This window comes from Loxodonta africana, chromosome 19, assembly GCF_030014295.1.
Source record: "Loxodonta africana isolate mLoxAfr1 chromosome 19, mLoxAfr1.hap2, whole genome shotgun sequence".
NCBI classification, from domain to species: Eukaryota; Metazoa; Chordata; class Mammalia; order Proboscidea; family Elephantidae; genus Loxodonta; species Loxodonta africana.
This window is the reverse complement of record NC_087360.1, coordinates 26,263,955-26,285,135: the sequence shown is the minus strand read 5'-3', so window position 1 is coordinate 26,285,135 and position 21,181 is coordinate 26,263,955. Positions and strand designations below refer to the sequence as shown.

The 21,181-nt window shown below is 38.7% G+C and overlaps 1 protein-coding gene across 1 annotated transcript in view; it reads left to right on the top strand.

Moving 5' to 3' along the window:
- HORMAD2 (HORMA domain containing 2) overlaps positions 1–21,181 on the top strand; it is a 123,527-nt gene that overhangs the window by 9,631 nt on the left and 92,715 nt on the right. The window contains exons 3-5 of the mRNA XM_023559244.2: positions 17,073–17,214; positions 19,338–19,401; positions 19,890–19,926. Of these exons, the coding sequence (XP_023415012.1) occupies positions 17,073–17,214; positions 19,338–19,401; positions 19,890–19,926 (243 nt within the window). The remainder of the gene's footprint in view (positions 1–17,072; positions 17,215–19,337; positions 19,402–19,889; positions 19,927–21,181) is intronic.

The following is a 21,181-nucleotide window of genomic DNA, read 5'->3' as shown; positions in this document are numbered from 1 at the left end:
ATTATGAAGTATGAATCTAGGAAAATTGGAAGTTGTCAAAAATGAAATGGAATGCATAAAAATCGATATTCTAGACATTAGTTAGCTGAAATGGAGTGGTTTTGGCCGTTTTGAATCAGACAATCAATCTACTATGCCAGGAATGACAAACTGAAGAGGAATGGTGTCCCATTCCTTGTCAAAAAGAATATTTCAAAATGTGTCCTGAAGTACGGTGCTGTCAGTGGTAGAATAATATCCATATGCCTATAAGGAAGACCAGTTAATAGGATTGTTACTCAAATTTACACACCAATCACTAATAGCCAAAGATGAAGAAATCAAAGACTTTTACCAACTTCCGCCATCTGAAATTGATCAAACACAGAATCAAGATGCATTGATAGTTAACACTGATTGTAATGAAAAAGTTGGAAACAAAAAAAGAAGGACCAGTGGTTGGAAAATATGGCCTTGGTATAGAAATGACAGAGCCTGGTGGTGCAGTGGTTAAGAACTCAGCTGCCAACCATCTGCAGTTTGAATCCACCAGTTGCTATTTGGAAGCCCTATGAGGCAGTTCTACGCTGTCCTGTGGGGTTGTTCTGTGTCGGAATAGACTCGTCTGCAGCAGGTTTGGTTTCTGTTCTTTTGGATAGAAATGACACCAGGGATGATAGAATGATGCAAGACCACTGACTTATTCATTGCAAATACCTTTTTTTCAACAACATAGATGGCTGCTATTCACGTGGACCTTGCCGGATAGAATACACAGGAATCAATCAACTTCATCTGGGGAAAGAAACGATGGAGAAGCCCAATATCCTCAGTTAGAACAAGGCCAGGGGCCAGCTGCGGAACAGACCGTCCATTGCTCATTTGCAAGTTCAAGTTGAAGCTGAAGAAAATCAGAACAAGTCCACGAGAACCAAAGTATGACCTTGAGTATATCCCACCTGAGTTTAGAGACCATCTCAAGAATAGATTTAACTCATTGAACACTAATGACCGAAGACCAGATGAGTTATGGGGTGACATCAAGGACATCATACATGAAGAAAGCAAAAGGTCATTAAAAAGAAAAGAAAGAAGAAACCAAAATGGATGTCAGAAGACTCTGAAATGTGCTTTTCAACTTAGAGTAGCTAAAGGAAACAGAAGAAATGGTGATGCAAAAGAGCTGAATAGAAGATTTCAAAGGGCAACTTGAGAAGACAAAGTAACCAAAAGATAAAACAAAAAACAAAAGAACACCCTGATTCCGACTCTTAGCGACCCTATAGGACAGAGTAGAACTGCACTGTAGTGTTTTCAAGGAGCACCTGGTGGATTCGAACTGCCGACCTTTTGGTTAGCAGCTGAACTCTTAACCACTACACCACCAGGGTTTCCAGACAAAGTATTATACAAGGAGAACCCACTTACCCTTGGAAGGTGAGTTCCAAGACCCCCAGTGGATGCCTGAATCTGAGGATAGTACCGAATCCTACATATACTGTGTTTTTTCCTATAAATACATACCTATGATAAAGTTTAATTTATAAATTTAATACAGTAAGAGATTAACAACAATAACTAATAATAAAAAATAACAATTATTAAGTAAAAGAAGGCTTACTTGAACACAAGCACTGTGATACCACAACAGTTGATCTGATAGCTGAGACAGCTACTAAGTGACTGATGGGCAGGTATGCTGGACTGAGGGCTGATTCACCTCTTGGGCTGGACAGAGTGGGAATGTGCGAGATTCATCATGCTACTCAGAATGGTGGGCAATTAAAACTTATGAATTATTTGTTTGTGGAAATTTAATATTTTCAGATGGTGGTTGGGGGTAAATGAAACTACAGAACGCGGAACCACATGTAAGGGAAGACTACTGTAATGAAATGTGCAAAGACCTGGAGTTAGAAAACCAAAAGGAAAGAACACCCTTGGCATTTCTCAAGCTGAAAGAAATGAAGAAAAATTTCAAGCCTTGAGTTGCAATATTGAAGGATTCTACAGGCAAAAAGTTAAACAACACAGGAAGCATCAAAAGAGGATGGAAGGAATATACAGAGTCACTGTACCAAAAAGAATTGGTCAATGCTCAACCATATCAGGAGGTAGCATACAATCAAGAACCAATGGTATTGAACAACTCCAAGCTGTGCTGACGGCATTGGCAAAAAACAAGGCTCCAGGAATTGACGGAATACCAATTGAGGTGTTTCAACAAACGGATGCAACACTGGAAGCACTCACTCGTCTATGCCAAGAAATTTGGAAGATAAAAACCTGGCCAACCAACTGGAAGAGATCATATTTGTGCCCATCCCAAAGAAAGGTGATCCAACAGAATTAGGAAATTATTGAACAACATCATTAATATCACAAGTGAAGTTTTGCTGAAGATAATTAAAAAAACACTTATCAATAGGGAGCTGCCAAAATTCAAGCCAGGTTCAGAAGAGGACGTGGAACCAAGGATATCATTGCTGATGTCTTGGCTGAAAGCAGAGAATACCAGAAAGATGTGTACCTGTGTTCTATTGACTATGCAAAGGTATTCAACTGTGTGGATCGTAATGTATTGTGGATAACATTGTAAAGAAATGGAGTTCCAGAACAGTTAATCGTGCTCATATGGAACCTGTACATAGACCAAGAAGTAGTTGTTTGAACAGAACAAGGGAATAGTGCATGACTTAAAATCAGGAAAGGTGCATCAGGGTTGTATAATTTCACCATAGTTATTCAATCTGTATGCTGAGCAAATAATCTGAGAATCTGGACTATATGAAGAAGAATAGGGTATCAGGATTGGAGGAAGACTTATTAACAACCTGTAGTATGCAGATGACACAACCTTGCTTGCTGAAACTAAGAGTATTTGAAGTACTTACTGATGAAGAACAAAGACTACAGCCTTCAGTATGGGTTACACCTCAACATAAAAAAAACAAAAATCCTCACAACTGGACCAATAAGCAACATCATGATAAACAGCAAAAAGATTGAAGTTGTGAAAGATTTCGTTTTACTTGGATCCACAATCAATGCCCATGGAAGCAGTAGTCAAGAAATCAAACTATGTATTGCATTGGGCAAATCTGCCACAAAAGACCTGTTTAAAGTGTTGAAAAGCAAAGATGTCACTTTGAGGACTAAGATGCGCCTGACCCAAGTTGTGGTATTTTCAACCACTTCGTATGCATTGGAAACCCTGGTAGTGTAGTGGTTAAGTGCTACAGCTGCTAACCATAAGGGTCGGCAGTTCAAATCCACCAGGTGCTCCTCGGAAACTCCATGGGGCAGTTCTACTCTGTCCTACAGGGTCACTATGAGTTGAAATCCACTCGATGACACTGGGTTTGGTTTTGGTTTTCATATGCATTGGGAAACCCTGGTAGTGGTTAAGTGCTGTGGCTGCTAACCAAAAGGCGCTCAGAAATTGTATGGGGCAGTTTTGCTGTGTCCTGTAGGGTCGCTATGAGTCAGAATCATCTGGATGGCAGTGGGTTAGTTAGTTAATTCATATGCATTGTGAGCATTCAAGTTGTGTGTCAACTTGGCTGGGCCATGATTCTCAGTGGTTTGGCAGTTATGATGTGTTTGGCAGTCGTATAATGATGTAATCACTTCCATGATGAGATCTGCTATAATGTGATCACCTCCATGATGGAATCTGCTGTGAGCAGCCAATTGGTTGAAAGAGAGTTTCCTTGGGGTTTGAACTGCATCCAGTGTTGGTGGACTTTCTGGCAAGGCTTGGAGGCTTTTGCTTGCTCTGGATCCTGCAGCTGGCTCCTGTTCATCTGATCTCCAGTTCTTGGGACTTGAGTTCGCAGCTTGCCTGTGGATCTTGGGATACGTCATCCTCCATGGTCTGGATCTTGGTTCACCATTCCCTGCAGCTACATGCGTTGGGAGAAGCCTCCATCCTGAGCCATGGACTTGGGACTTGCCAGCCTCTACAACCGTGTCAGCCATTTCCTTGATACAAATCTCTCTCTCTCTCTCTTCACTGGTTTTGCTTCTGTAGAGAACCCAGCCTAAGACATGCATGCAAAAGCTGGGCAATGAATACGGAAGACCAAAGAAGAATTGATGCCTTTGAGTTATGGTGTTGATGAAGAATATACCGTGGACTGTGTCTTAGTTATATTGTGCTGCTATAAAATAAATACCACAAGTGGATGGCTTTAACAAAGAGAAGTTTAGTCTTTCACAGTTTAGGAGGCTAAAAATCCAAATTCAGGGCACCAGCTCCAGGGGAAGCCTTTCTGTCTCTGTCAGCTCTGGAGGAAGGCCTTTGTCATCAATCTTCCCCTGGTTTAGGAGCTTCTCAGTGCAGGGAACCTGGGTCCAAAGACACACTCTGCTCCTGGTACTACTTTCTTGGTGTTTGTAGTCCCCCTGTTTTTCTGCCGTTTCTCTCTTCTATATTTCAAAAGAGATTGACTCAAGATACAATCTAATCTTGTAGATTGAGCTCTGCCTCATTAACATAACTGCCTCTAATCCTGCCTCATTAACATCATAGAGGTAGGATTTACAGCACATGGGAAAATCATATCAGATGTCAAAATGGTGGACAATAATATAATACTGGGAATTATTGTCTAGCCCAGTTGACACACATTTTTGGGGGACACAATTCAATCCGTAACAGACTGCCAGAAGAACAAACAAATCTGTCTTGCAAGAAGTACGGCCAGAATGCTCCTTAGAAGTGAGAATGGCAAGACTTTGTGTTGCATACTTTGGACATGTTATCAGGAGGGACCAGTCCCTGGAGAAGGCCATCATGCTTGGTAAAATAGAGGATCAGCGAAAAAGAGGAAGACCCCCAATGAGATGGGCTGACACAGTGGCTGCAACAATGGGCTCAAACATAGCAACACTTTGAGGATGGCACAAGACCAGGCAGTATTTCATTCTGTTGTACATAGAGTGGTGATCAGAACTAATTCAATGGCACCTAACAACAACAACAGTATTCCATTGTGTGTATATACCACAGTTTGTTTATCCATTCATCCCTTGGTGAGCACTTAGGTTGTTTCCATCTTTTTTGTTATTGCGAATAATGCTGCAATGATCATGGGTGTGCATATGTCTATTCCTGTCATGGCTCTAATTTCTTTAGGATATATACCTAGGACTGGGTTTGCTGGATCATATGTTGTTTCTATTTCTAGATTTTTGAGGAAGCACCACACCGTTTTCATAGTGGCTATACCATTTTACATTCTGACCGGCAGTGTATAAGAGTCCCATCTCCTCACAACCTCACCAACATTGTTATTTTCTTTTTAATCAGTGTTATTATTGTGGGGTGAGATGGTATCTCATTGTAGTTTTGATTTGCATCTCTCTAATTTTTTTTTTTAATGGCTGATGAATGAGAGCATTTCGTCATGTGTTTGTTAACTGCCTGAATGTTTTCTTTGGTAAATTGCCCGTTCATACCCTTTGCCCGTTTTTCAGTTGGATTGTTTGTCTTTTTGTTGTTGAGGTGTTGAAGTTTTCTGTAAATTTTAGAGATTAGGCCCTTGTTGAATGTGTCATAGTCAAATTTCTTTTCCCAGTCTGTAGGTTCTCTTTTGGAGAAGTTTTTTTTTTTTTAATTGAACTTTAGCTAAAGGTTTACAGAACACACTAGCTTCTCATTAAACAGTTACTACATATATTGTTTTATGACATTGGTTAACAACTCCACGGCATGTCAACACTTTCCCTTCTTGACCTTGGGGTTCCCTATTACCAGCTTTTCTGTCCCCTCCTACTTTCTAGTCCTTGCCCTGGGCTGGTGTGCCCCTTTAACCTAGTTTTGTTTTATGGGTCTGTCTAATCTTTGGATGAAGGGTGAAGCTCAGGAGTGACTTCATTACTAAGCTAAAAGAGTGTCCGGCCATACTCTCGGGATTTCTTGGAAAAGTCTTTTGATGAACACAAGTGTTCAGTTTTTAGGAGATCCCATTTATCTAGCTCATCTGCTATTTGTTCATCTTTAGTTATGTTTGGTATTCTATTTATGCCATCTATTATGGCCCCTAGCATTTTCCCTGTTTTTTCCATAATCTTTATAGTTTTAGGTTTTATATTTAGGTCTTTGGTCCATTTTGAGTTAGTTTTTATTTATGGTATGAGGTATGGGTCTTGTTTCTTTTTTTTACAGGTGGACATCCAGTTTTGCCAGCACCATTTGGTAAAAAGACTGTCTTTTCCATATTTAATGGACTTTGGCCCTTTGCTGAAGATCATCTGTCCACAGGTGGATGGATTCACGTCTGGGTTCTTAATTCTGTTCCATTGGTCTATGTGTCTGTCATTGTACCAGTACCAGGCTGTTTTGACTACTCTAGCTGTATAGTAGATTCTGAGATCAGGTAGTGTGAGGCCTCCTACTTTGTTCTTCTTCTTCAATAATGCTTTACTTATACAGGGCCTCTTTTCTTTTCATAAAAAGTTGATGTCTTAGCCTGAGTTCTCTAGAGAAGCAAAACCAGTGATGTGTATAAATATAAACACATTAAAAAATATACGTATATATAAAGGAAATGGCTCACATGATTTTAGCAGCTGGAATGTCCCAAGTCTGTGGGTCAGAATAGAGGCTTCTCCTGATTGACAGAGCCACAGGGGCTGGCGAACCCATGATCAGCAGGTCAGACAGCAGGGCGCTTGCTCACAGGCTGCAGAGATCAATGAATCCCCAAAATCTGCAGGCAAGACCTCAGGTAAGCTGCTAGCTCAAGTCCCAAGAACCGGAGGTCAGATGAATAGGAGCCAGCTGCAGGATCCAGATTGAACAAAAGTCCATGAGCATTACCAGAATGTCCACTTATATTTGATGCAGGCCACGTGCCCAGGGAAACTGCCTTTCAACTAATTGGCCACTCACAGCATATCCCATCATGGAGGTGATCACATTATATCAAATCTCATCATGGAAGTGATCACATCATCATAACTGCTAAACCAATGAGAATCATGGCCCAGACAAGTTGACACACAACCTTAAAGATAACAGTTGGTGATTAGTTTTTTCATCTTGTTAAAGAATGCTGTTGGAATTTATATTGGGATTGCATCGTATCTATAGCTTTTGCCCATTTTTTGATTGTATTGTCTTTTTGTTGTCAAGTTTTTGAAGTTTTATATATATTTTAGAGATTAGACCCTTATCAGATGTGTTGTTGCCAAATTTTCCCCCAGTTTTTAGGTTCTCTTTTACTCTATTGGTAAAGTCTTGTGATGAGCGTAAGTATTTAATTTTTAGGAGATACAAATTATCTAATTTATCTTCTGTCATTAGTACATTTTTAGTTTTGTTTGATAGACTATTTATGCTGGAAATTTTGGCTTTGACCCTATGTTATCTTCCAGGAACTTTATAGTTTTAGCTTTAACATTTAGGTCATTGACTCATTTGAGTTAGGTTTTGTGCATGGTGTGACATATGAATCGTGATTCGTTTTTCTCTATATGAATATCTGGCTTCGCCAGCACCATTTGTTAAAGAGACTGTTTCTTCCCCACTGAATGAACTTTGACCCTTTTGTTGAAGATCAGCTGCCCATAGATGGATGGATTTACTTCTGGGTTCTCAATTCTATTCCATTGGTCTATGTGTCTGTCTTTCCTTGAACCAGTATCAGGCTGCTTTGATTACCTAGGCTGAATAGTAACTTTTGAGATCAGGAAATATGAGCCCACCTATTTGTTCTTATTCTTAACTATTACTTTAGCGATTTGGGGCCTCCTCAAAAAAAAAAATTTTTTTTTTTTCATTTCTATGTAAAGTTGGAGTTTAGTTACTCCATTTTATTGAAGAATGTTGTTGGGATTGGATCAGGACCGCATTGTATCTGTAGATTGCTTTTGGTAACATTGACTTTTTCACAATGTTGTCTTCCAATCCATGAGCATGGGATGTTTTTCCATTTATATAGATAGATCTCTTTTCATTCCTGCTGTATTTTTTTATAGTTTTCCTTGTATAAGTCTTTTACGTCCCAGTTAGGCTTATTCTTAGGTATTTTATCCTTTTGGCGGCTATCGTAGATGGTATTGGTTTCGTGATTTCCTTTTCAGAATTCTCCTTGTTAGGATAGAGGGACCCAGCTGATTTTTGTGTGTTGATCTTTTACCCCATCACTTTACTGAATCCTTGTATTAGTTTCAGTAACTTTCTTGTGGAGTTTCTGCAATTTTCTATGTATAAGGGCATGTCATCTGCAAATAAGGATCGTTTTACTTCTTCCTTTCCAGTTTGAATACCCTTTATCCCCTTTTCCTGCTTATTGCTCTAGCCAGGACTTCCAGTACAATATTGAATTAGAGTGGCATAAAGGGCATCCTTATCTTGTTCCCATTCTCAAGGGAAATACTCTTAATCTTTCTCCACTGAGACTAATGTTGGCCATTGGTTTTATGTAGATGCCCTTAATTGTGCTGAGGATTTCCCCTTCTATTCCTATTTTGCTGAGAGTTTTATCCGGAAAGGATGTTGGATTTTGTCAAATGCTTTTTCTGCGTCAATTGAGATGATCATGTGATTCTTTTCCTTTTTGTACTTATGTGGTGAATTATGTTGATTGATTTTCTAATGTTGAACCATCCTTGTGTCCCTGGTATGAATCCTATTTGATTATGATGTATTATTTTTTTTTTTAATATGCTGTTGAATTCTGTTGGCTAGAATTTTGTTGAGAATTTTTTTTCCTCTATATTCATGAAGGATATTGGTCTGTAATTTTCTTTTTTAGTGGTGTCTTTGCCTGGCTTTGGTATCAGGGTTATACTGGTTTCCTAGAATGAATTAGGGGAATATGCCTTCCTTTTCTGTGTTCTGCAATAGTTTGAGTAGAATCGATGTCAGCTGTTCTCTTAATGTGTGGTAGAATTCTTCAGTGAAGCTGTCTTGGCCGGGGCTTTTTTTGTTGTTGTTGGGATTTTTTTTTTTAATGACATCCTCAGTTTCTTCTTTTGTTGTGGTTATGTCAAATTTTCTACCTGTATCTGTGTTAGTTTAGGTAGGTAGTATGTTTGTTTCTAGAAATTTGCCCATTTCTTCTAGGTTTTCAAATTTGTTGGAGTACAGTTTTTCATAATATTCTGTTATGATCCTTTTTGTCTCCGTTGGTTCTGTTGTAATGTCACACATCTTATTTCTTATTTTGGTTATTTGCATCTTCTTGTTATTTTTTTCCTTTGTCAGTTTGGACAGTGGTTTGTTAATTTTATTGAACCTTTCAAAGAACCAAATTCTAGTCTTGATGATTCTTTCTGTTGTTTTTGCATTTTCTATTTCATTTATTTCTGCTCTGATCTTTATTATTTCATTTTTCTGGTGACTGTGGATTTCTTTTGCTGCTCCTTTTCTGTTTGTTCAAGTTGTAGAGTTAAACTTTGATTTTGACCCTTTTGATGTGTGCAGTTATTATAAATTCTCCTTTGAGCTCTGCTTTTACAGTGTCTGAAAGGTTTTGGTATGTTGTATTTTCATTCGCCTTTGATTCTAAGAACATTTTTAATTTCTTCCGTTACCCAGTAGTTTTTAAGGTGTTATTCAGTTTCCATGTATTTATTTTTTTTCCTTGTTCTTTCTGTTATTGATTCCTAGTTTTATAATGTTATGATCAGAGATGATGCTTTGTATTATTTCTATGGTTTTGAATTTATTGAGGCTTGCTTCATGGCCTAGAATGTGGTCTGTTCTGGAGAATGGTTCATGTTCATTGGAGTAGAATGTTGTACTGTGCTGGGTGGTGTGTACTGTATATGTCTATGAGGTTGAGTTGGTTGATTGTGTTATTTAGATCTTCTGTGTCTTTGTTTAGTTTCTTTCTAGTTGTTCTGTCCATCATTGAAAGTGGTGTATTAAATTCTCCTATTATTATTCTGGAACTGCATATTTCTCTTTTTAATTCTGTTATAGTTTGTTTTGTATATTTTAGAGCTCTGTCATTGGGTACATAAATATTTATTGTGGTTAAGGCCTTTGGTGGGTTGACCCTTTAATCATTATATAATGCCCTTCTTTGTTTCTTATTATGGATTTTGACTTAAAGTCTATTTCATCCAAGATTATTATTGCCAGTCCTGCTCTCTTTTGATTACTGTTTGCTTGATATATATTTTTTCCCATCCTTTTGATTTTTAACCTATTTGTGTCTTTGTATTTAAGGTGCATCCCTTGTAGTCACCATATTGATGGGTCATGTGTTTTAATCCATTCTGCCACTCTGTCTCTTGACTGGTGCATTTAAACGATTTGCATTCAGTGTCATTATCATTAGCAATAGTATGAATTTCCCGCTGCCATTTTGTTATGCTTTTTTTGTGTGTGCATGTGGTGTTAATGGTTTCTTTGTTCCACCTTATTTTCTGTGTCCTTCTTTGTTTTTATGGATTTTCTTTTCGTGTTCTTCATTGTTGTTGATTTTATATGCTGAATCTTTTTTCTTTATTTTGGTGAATTGTTGTTGTTGTTAGGTGCTGTCGAGTCGGTTCTGACTCATAGCGACCCTATGCAGAACAGAACAAAACACTGCCTGGTCCTGCACCATCCTCACAATCGTTGTTGTGCTTGAGCCCATTGTTGTAGCCACTGTGTCAATCCACCTCTTTGAGGGTCTTCCTCTTTTCTGCTGACCCTGCACTTTGCCAAACATGATGTCCTTCTCCAGAGACTGATCCCTCCTGACAACATGTCCAGAGTATGTAAGACACAGTCTCACCATCCTTGCTTCTAAGGAGCATTCTGGTTGTACTTCTTCCAAGACAGATTTATTCGTTCTTCTGGCAGTCCATGGTATATTCAATATTCTTCGCCAGGACCACAATTCAAAGGTGTCAATTCTTCTTCCATCTTCCTTATTCATTGTCCAGCTTTCACATGCATATGATGTGATTGAAAATACCATGGCTTGGGTCAGGTGCACCTGAGTCTTCTGGGTGACATCTTTGCTCTTCAACACTTTGAAGAGGTCCTTTGCAGCAGATTTACCCAATGCAATGCATCTTTTGATTTCTTGACTGCTGCTTCCATGGCTGTTGATTGTGGATCCAAGTAAAATGAAATCCTCGACAACTTCAATCTTTTCTCCGTTTATCATGATGTTGCTTATTGGTCCAGTTGTGATGATTTTTGTTTTCTTTATGTTGAGGTGCAATCCATACTGAAGACCGTGGTCTTTGATCTTCATTAGTAAGTGCTCCAAGTCCTCTTCACTTTCAGCAAGCAAGGTTGTGTCATCTGCATAATGCAGGTTGTTAATGAGTCTTCCTCCAATCCTGATGCCCCGTTCTTCACATAGTCCAGCTTCTCAGATTATTTGTTCAGCATACAGATAAAATAGGTATGGTGAAAGAATACAACCCTGACACACACCTTTTCTGACTTTAAACCAATCAGTATCCCCTTGTTCTGTCCGAACAACTGCCTCTTGATCTATGTAAAGGTTCCTCATGAGCACAATTAAGTGTTGTGGAATTCCCATTCTTCGCAACGTTATCTGTAATTTGTTATGATCCACACAGTCGAATGCCTTTGTGTAGTCAATAAAACACAGGTAAACATCCTTCTGGTATTCTCTGCTTTCAGCCAGGCTCCATCTGACATCAACAATGATATCCCTGGTTCCACATCCTCTTCTGAAACCAGCCTGACTTTCTGGCAGTTCCCTGTCGATATACTACTGCAGCCGTTTTTGAATGATCTTCAGCAAAATTTTGCTTGCATGTGATAATTTCCACATTCGGTTGGATCACTTTTCTTGGGAATAGGCATAAATATGGATGTCTTCCAGTCAGTTGGCCAGGAAGCTGTCTTCCCTATTTCTTGGCATAGACGAGTGAGCACCTCCAGCGATGCATCTGTTTGTTGAAACTTCTCAGTTGATATTCCATCAATTCCTGGAGCCTTGTTTTTCGCCAATGCCTTCAAAGCAGCTTGAACTTCTTCCTTCATTACCATCGGTTCCTGATCATATGCCACCTCTTGAAATGGTTGGACATCGACTAATTCTTTTTGGTATAATGGTTCTGTGTATTCCTTCCATCTTCTTTTGATGCTTCCTGCATCATTTAATATTTTCCCCGTAGAATCCTTCACTATTGCAACTCGAGGCTTAAATTTTTTCTTCAGTTCTTTCAGCTTGAGAAACACCGAGCATGTTTTTCCCCTTTGGTTTTCCATTTCTAGCTCTTTGCACATGTCATTATAATACTTCTCGAGCTGCCTTTTGAAATCTTCTGTTCAGTCCTTTCACTTCATCAATTCTTCCTTTTACTTTAGCTGCTCGACGTTCTAGATCAAGTTTCAGAGTCTCCTCTGACATCCGTCTTGGTCTTTTCTTTCTTTCCTGTCTTTTCAATGACCTCTTGCTTTCTTCATGGATGATGTCCTTGATGTCATTCCACAACTCGTCTGGTCTTTGGTCGCCAGTGTTCAATGCGTCAAATCTATTCTTGAGATGGTCTCTAAATTCAGGTGGGATACACTCAAGGTCATATTTTGGCTCTCGTGGACTTGCTCTGATTTTCTTCAGTTTCAGCTTGAACTTGGCATTATGAGCAATTGGTGGTCTGTTCCACAGTCAGCCCTTGGCCTTGTTCTGACAGATGGTGTTGAGCTTTTCCATCGTCTCTTTCCACAGATGTATTCAATTTGATTTCTTTGTGCTCCATCTGGTGAGGTCCATGTGTATAGTCACCATTTATGTTGGTGAAAGAAGATATTTGCAATGACGAGGTCGTTGGTCTTGCAAAATTCTATCATTCGATCTCCGGCATTGTTTCTATCACCAAGGCCATATTTTCCAAGTACCGATCCTTCTTCTTTGTTTCCAACTTTTGCATTAAAATCACCAGTAATTATCAATGCATCTTGATTGCATGTTTGATCAATTTCAGACTGCAGCAGCTGATAAAAATCTTCTGTTTTTTCATCTTTGGCCCTAGTGGTTAGTGTGTATATTTGAATAATAGTCACATTAACTGGTCTTCCTTGTAGGCGTATGGATATTGTCCTATCACTGACAGCATTGTACTTCAGGATAGATCTTGAATTTTTTTTTTGTTTAATAGATTTATTAATTTTCTTTGTGGTTACTCTGAAATTTACCTTTATCTTCTTAAGTTTAGAATAGTGTGTTGTATCCTGATATCATCTTGACTTCCTCTCCATGTGGCAATTCTATAGCTACACCATTTATTCCCTCTTTTTGTTTTGGAGTTGTCATTGTTTATAGATTGATATCTTTGGGTCCATGTTTTCAGTTTTTCATCTTTATTTTACTTTTGAGAATTCTTTATCTGAGTTGGTGTCTGGGTGATGGTGTTGTCTGACGTTGTTGGTCCAAAGGTCTCCTTTTAATATTTCTTGTAAGGTTGGTCTGGTTTTTACAAGTTCCCTTAATTTCTTTTTATCTGGGAATGTCCTAGTTTTGCCATTGTATTTGAAAGACAATTTTGGTTTGATTTTTGGTTGGCGTTCTTTTCTTTCAGGGGTTATATGTGTCATCCCATTGCTTTCTTGCCTTCATGGTTTCAGAAATCAGTGTTTAGTCTTACTGATGCCCTTTTGTAGGTGATATTTCGTTTTTCGCAAGCTGCTCTCAGAACTCGTTGTCTTTGGTTTTGGAAAGTTTGATTATGATATGTCTTGGTGACTTTCTTTTGGGGTCTCTCTACTACGGAGTTTGTTGAGCTTCTTGTATGGAAACCTTGTCTTTCATGATATTAGGGAAGTTTTCTGCCAGTAAATCTTTAAAAATTCTCTCTGTACTTTTTTTCCCTCCTCCTGTTCTGGAATTCCTATTACATGTAAATTATTTCTCTTGACAGTGTCCCACATTTAACTCTTAGGCTTTCTTCATTCTTTTTTCTGATTGTTCCTCAAACAAATTAGTAGCAAGGGATTTTTCCTCCCTTTTGCTGATTCTTTCTTCCGTTGATTCAGTTCTTCTTCTATGTCCTATTGCATTATCTGTTTCTGATATTTTATTGTTAATCTTCTGGATTTCTAGTTGTTGTTTTTGTGTGGTCTTTGTCTATTTATTTTATCATTCTGTTCTTGTATTGTTTTCCTGAACTCTCCTAGGGTTTTGTCTGTGTTTTCCTTGATTTTTTTGAGATTTCTATATATAAGTCTTTTGAATTACTTATCAGGTAATTCTATTACCATTCCTTCCTCAGGAAGGTTTCTGTCCCTTTATTTTGGTCATTTTTGGGGCCATCTTATCCCATTTCTTCATATGATTTATTATTGTCTCATGCCTTCTCTGAGGCATTAAGGTGTTAATTTGTTTATGTATTTCTTTAATGATTATATGTATGTTTGTTTTGTGCTAATTTTTTTTTTTTTTAACGTATCCAGAGATTTGTTTCTTTTGTTTCTCTTTAGAATTACCAGGCAACCGGCTGGTTGGGGTGAGGGTGCGTGGGAACTCACATCACTGGTCACTGGGTGGGTGGGGCGATGGGGGAGGAGGAGTCTCACACCTCTGATTGCCAGTCTGGTGGTGTGAATGCATGCCAGGCAGTGGGGTGGCTTGGGGTGGTTGGAGCAGGGAGGGGTGGTGGGCTTGGTCGGGCTTGCAGTCATCTGGTAGGGGTTCTTGTGTGTCAAGGAGGAAGTGGTGGGCATGACTGGGCTTGTGCGTGTCTGTGCGGTACTCCTGCACCTCAGGGTAGGGGTGGTGGGCATGACCAGGCTTGTGTGCCTTGGCTCAGTCCCCTGCACCTCAGGTACATGCTCATGCAGATGGCAGGCAGGGTGACTTCTTACACTGGCTGGCTCGGGGCGGGGGGAGTCTAGCCATTATTCTGTAGATTGACTTTTCGCTGGGTGGCTCCCATGTAAATGGCCAGGTGCCTCCAATGACAAGCAATTCCTGCACTAATTCCTAGCTCCTTCCCTTCTTGCACTCACCGGAGGGGCTGGAGCTCACACCTGCCCCTCTGTTCCTCCCCTTTATTCCTTCACAAATGTGCATTTCCTGTCTACACTTACTCCTTCTCTAAGGCTCTGATGACTCAGTCTGTCTCATTTGCTCTAGAGGCACTTGCCTGTGGTTGCCTGGTTCCAAAGCTATACAGCTCCCATGCTTTTCCCTCCTCATGAGTTCGCCATCCCTGGCCGCATGCTGCCCACCTTGTTTCTTTCTGAGGTTGTTTGTGCAGAATCTCTGCTGCCAGCTGTGCTCTCTTTGTGGCTGCTTTCCTGAGTTCCTCACTCTGGGTTGTTCGATGCCACCCCAAATGGCTATGCTGCTCTGTGCTGGCAGGCAAGTCACAGTCTATCCTTGAATCTGTTTTCCCACTGGCCTCGCTCTGCCTCTCCTTCCAATTGGTGCTCCGTCTATTTCTTGAACTCTCTGATGTTCTGGAATCTGAGGTAATTTTTTGTGTCTGTTTTACTTAGTTTCTTGAGTCTTTGTTGTCAGGGGGTCGTTAGGGTGTGTGTGTCTAAGGCACCGTATTGACTGGATCCCCAGATGACTGTTAGCTTGGTAGATACCCCTTACATACTGAAGCACAAGTCCCATATTCATGCATCGGTTGCTTTCTTATAATATTCCTCCTATGGCACACATTCCTTAAGACAGACTGTTCTGTCATTTAAGAAGAACTATATAAATGTGTTTAATATGTCATCTGTAAGCATGTATTATATGGTTTGGAAGGATAATATTGCTAGCTAGCATTGATACTTTTTGTAGAACATTATCTGACATTTTGCAGAGCCTTAGCATTCTGAAGAGCACTACCTTAAAGCAAAAGCACAAAAGTATGGGAATATATAGTACAGAATAGTAGATGAATAGTAGTCCTGTGTGGTTAGAGAGTACGGTGCATGGCAGAGGAGAAGGGAGTGGGGGCAGAGAGGAAGCGGTAGGAGACTAGGCAGGAGAGCTAGGCAAGGATAAGATTTTGACAGTTCTTAAATGCATCGCTAAGGTGCTTGAACTCTTATCCTGCATGAACACAGGGAGTGTCGTAAGATTTGTAGTCTTTAGAGTTAGTTCTGATTGCAGTATGAAGGACAGATTGATTGAAAGGAACTGTTGGCGGAGTGATCAGGGGCTACTTACTGCAGTAATACAGGGGAGAAGTGATTCAGTCCTCAGCCACGGCAGTGGCAGTGAGAATGGAAGGGAGAAAACAGATTGAGAACTCTTTCAGGGAAAATTAATAGAATTTAGTGGTTGGATATGGAATGTGAAGGAGCGAGAGAAGCCAAAAATGATTTTGCTTCTAGCTTGGTTGACTGGAGTGGATGCTGGTTAATTAATCTGAGAGTTAAACTTGGGATCAGGTTTCAGCCAGGGGAGGTAGAGAGAAATTGAATTTGAGGGATTTACAAAGTTGTCTAGGTACAGATGTTCAGAAGATAGTTAGAAATATCAATGTGTGGCTCAGAACAGAAACCAGGTTTTCCAGTTCAGTCTGTATAGGCTGTAGCTGAAACTGTGAGTGTAGATGAGATTGCCCAGGAAGAGAGAGCTATACAAACAGAAAAGAACTGAAGATAGAATCCTGGGGTGGGACCAACATTTAAAGGCAGAGCAGTTGGAAAAATGAAAGAGACTAAGGGAGGTATGGGGGGATAGGTGAAAAACCAAAAGAAAATAGTGTTATGGCAGCTGAAAGAGAAGAATTTTTCAGGGAGAGTGGGTGATGGGGTGAAACACTGCAGAAAAGTTAAACAGGACTGAGAAGTCAGTGACTTTGGCAATTAGTATATACTTGGTGACTTTGGAGAGAATAGCGTAGAAGGGAGAGGGTAAAAACCAGATTGCATTGGGGTCTGAGAAGTGTATGAGAGGGAGGGAAATTACAAATCATAGTAAAACTCCAGTTTTGCCTCAAATTCACACAGTGTTGTGAAATAAAATGTATTAGAGCTGAATTACTTGGGTAATTGTCAGCACCTTTCTGCCCTGCCTTGCCTTTGGAGATTTAATTTAATACAATGTTCAAAGCCTGTTTCCTTTTGATTACCTATAAAGGCATCAGACTTGAAATCTGATGTGATGGGCTGAATATATTAAAGAATACTAATTTTTTTCACCTTTGTTTTTTTCTAGGAAACAGTTTTCCCGTCCCAAATAACTAATGAACATGAGTCGTTGATAATGGTGAAGAAACTTTTTGCCACTTCTATCTCATGTATAACATATCTAAGGGGCCTATTTCCAGAGAGCTCTTATGGAGAACGCCATTTAGATGGTAAAGTTTAACTAAATCGTTACTTCAGCTGTTGTATCCCTTTATTTGGCAGGAATAAACCTTTCACTTCTCATAGGGTGTGCTAATTCCAAGTCATGGGCCTGTTCTTCAAAAGCAATTTGCTAACTCATTTTCCATTTTAATTTCACTATCCCACGTTTAGTGGTTTCACCAATAGGAACCATTAGTTCCTGGCTAGGTACCAAATGACAGATTAAGGAAAAAAGAAATCTGTATGGACAAGCCTGGTAATCCTAAACTATACCTACAAAAGCAGCAGCCAGATCAAAATCTATTTGGATGCCGTAGATTTGTACCGTTTTGTGCTTCAGTTGAATTTGTTTTTTGAGGCATACTTTGACATTGAAAGAGCCCTGGTGGTGCAATGGTTAAGTGCTTGGCTGCTGACAGAAAGGCCAGCAGTTCAAACCTCACTGCTGTTCCATGGGAGAAAGATGTGGCAGCCTTCTTGAAGACTTGAAGACTTGGAAACCTGGTGGGGCAGTTCTGCTCTGTCCGATAGGGGTTTTGGTTTGGTTTGGCATTGAAGAGGTTCAGTGGAGCTAGGTTAAACAAACAAACAAACAAACAAACTCTTCTCCTGGTTAACACATAGAAATGCTGGGGAAAAAAATGCATACTCATGCCAGACCCATTTGTTGATTAGCAGAGATATTTAGGAAATTATTATTTGAATCAGCCCTGTTCTTCTCTCGGTTGCCACATGTTCTTCTACTTTTTTTCCCTTTGTTCCTTGGGCCCTTAAATTTTTGATCTCATCTTATATTGCACGTTGTTTCTAGCTTCTTTTCTTCTCTTATATTCAAAGAAAAATGCATCTGGGACTCTATCTAATTACTTCAATTTTTAAAACTCTTACTATTCACCTGAAAGGCTGGATTGTGATAACAATTCAGAGAATCTTGTTGATTTGCCACTAAAATGGGAACCATCATTTATGTGGAGAGTTACAAGCTTCTTGGTATGATGTCATTTTTCAAAGTCTAACTTTACTTTAAATTTCTCACATCTGTGTTTAATGATATACATTGCTTCATTCCAATGTAATTTTCTTAAGGAACATTTGATTCTGTACATTTGAAATGGATGTGGGCTATAAACATATAAGCACGATATTTGCAGTCATGGCAACCTCATTTGTATTATGACCTCTTTTGGTCTAATAAATCTGCAATAGTGAATGTGTTTCTATGTAGGAAATAGTTGAGGGTTTTTTCTCCTGTTTGGACCACAGAATTGGAAAAAGACATGCTTTGGGTAGTTAAGCACTTATTATATACTAATCACTGCCCTAACCATGGGGATAATAGTATTGCTCATAGCTTTATTATTTTTTTGTGATACTTATGGTGAAGCTGCCTCCCTCTCAATGTTTGTACTTAAAGTAACATATGTCATAAAAGTGCTCAATGCTCCTATGCCACACTCTTTCTGATCATCTCTAAACATTATACCAACATGAAAGAATTTTCATACCCCTCATTAGAGGTAGAGGTGACATTAATTTTAGGATAGGAAAACAATATGAAAAGGTGAAATGACTCATTCAAGTCAAGCATGAATCAGGGATTGATTTTGGACTGATCTAAACCAAAACTCTTAATATGATCTTCCTGTTCTTTCCTAAGTATAGAAAGGTGGTTGGGTTTCAGATGGAAATAAAAATTTGAGGATAATCCATCGAAAAAATTTTTCTTGTTTTTGATTGGGAGGGAGAGAAATATTAAAGAAATGACTGAGGTTGAGATATATGTTTTTAAATTGGCCAGCAGAGGTGATCTCAATCCTACCTTAGTCTTGCTTAGAATTCAACAGAAGCAGAAAAGTGGCACAGTTGATTTTGCAGCCAACTCAGCTGTGCTACGTTGTAGACCAGAGGGGGTGGGGGGAACTGCTAAAGCATAATCAAAATTGGAATTAAGCTTCTTATCTACGTAAAGTTTTTTTTAAAGTAGATATTGGAGATTCAAAATGCTTGTAGAAGCTGCAGAACTAAGTAAGTTATATAAATAAAATAAAGAAAATACCCTTATTTAGCATGGGCAGTTTCAGCCCAGCAGTTATTCAGTAGATGAATGTAGACTGTGTTTCTATTTTTGTAGACCTCAGTTTAAAAATCCTCCGAGAAGACAAAAAATGTCCTGGGTCACTGCATATTATCAAATGGTAAGTAACTGAAATTTCAGAAAAGTTGAATAGTATTTTTATCATTGCTGACATTATCCATAAGACTTTTATTCGATAGACCATTTCCTTAAAATCATTTCTTCCTTTTTCTTTTATAATTTCCTAGAAATTTGTAACAATTATTTAATATTAAGATGCTGATTTAGTTTTGATCTTGAAAGAAAATGGACTTACATAAAGAAAGAAAATTGTCAATGAAATTTTGATTAATCATTGTGTATATGTCATTGGAGCCAAATAGAAAAATAAGATGTAGCTCCCTACTTCAAAATTTGTTGCCTATTATAAAGCTTTATTAACATATTAAAACATGCTGGGGATTTTTAAGAAATTATTAAATGGGAAAGAAAAATGGTTATCAACTTAGTGTACTTCAAAGCAAAACATGTAAATGAATTGTGTACTTGGAATTTTTTTTTGGCTTTGAAACAGGTCCAAACTGACATCAAACATTTATGTCTTGACAGGATTCAAGGTTGTTTTGATGCTTTGGAAAAGAAATACGTAAGAATATTTTAAAATTTACACCAAGATCAAAGACTCATCTCTTATTACTTAAAAACAGTTTAGACTTTTATTTTGTTCTTGTGTTTAATAGTGTACCAGTCCCTACATTCGCATTCCTGAGCTAGTTTCCTTTTATTTTATGTTATAGTTTGATTTTTTGTTGTCTGCTGATACCTTGTTTACATCAGTTAGCAGTGAAACCCTCCTTTTTCCCTTTTACGCACTCATATCTTTTTGACCACAGAATTCCCTCTGAATTCACTGGAAAAAAATCCACAAGATGTGGGACAGGGGAGACAAGAATCTGGCATTTAGCAAATTCAACATGTTCAAAATAGTGGTGATACAGTTTTCAGATATAAAAGGAAAAAATGGACTAGAATAATTGGTTTTAATGCCATCTTAGTTATTTTGATAACTACGTTTGGTACATGTGTGTAACCTGTTGCCTTAAAATGGCTGGAGTTGTAGCTTGACTTTTAAAAATTTTAAGTGCATCTGAACTTTCATGCGGCCCAAGACAGCTATAAAGGATGTAAAAATAAAGGGCCTAGTTCTAGTTGAAGAGACATGTATACAAATGAAATTTCTGTCACGGTTTTTTTTTTCTTTTCCCTATCTTCTTTTCACTCTTTCCCAATTCCTATTCTTTTAAGAAATCTTCAGTGAGCCTTACAATTGGATTATTTAATACATTCATGCATTTCTTTTTTATTGAATAGTTATTATTATTTTTTCAACACTGACCTGAGGGCCTAAGGGATACAAAGATAAAACAGATATGGGGTTGTGCACACAAAGAGCTTATAGACCACAATGTTATAATGGGAGATAAGAGATATTTATAGCAGGGCTGATAATTAGCTCTTAGACACTGGCCCAGCTGTACCTGTTGTTAAAATATTGAAATAGTTGTGTACTGGGCAGTAAATAACCACTTTCCTGAGACCGCAAGTGAACTGTTCTCCACCATTCTGTACCGTGCCACCCAATGTCCCTTTTGGGATCTCCCCAGACCTCATCATGATCCAGCAACTAAAGAGTTAACACCTGGCCCAGGGCTAGATCAGCATCTTTTTGATTGATCAGCAAGTACTTTTGTCATATTGGGCTGTTAAATACTGATATTTTCATATCAGTTTGATATTTTTTAAATAAAAAATCAAGAGAGATTTTGACCACCACTCCATCTGTAAATACCCATCATACTTGTTAGAAAGTGATATACGCCAAAGGAAAGATACTGATTGCA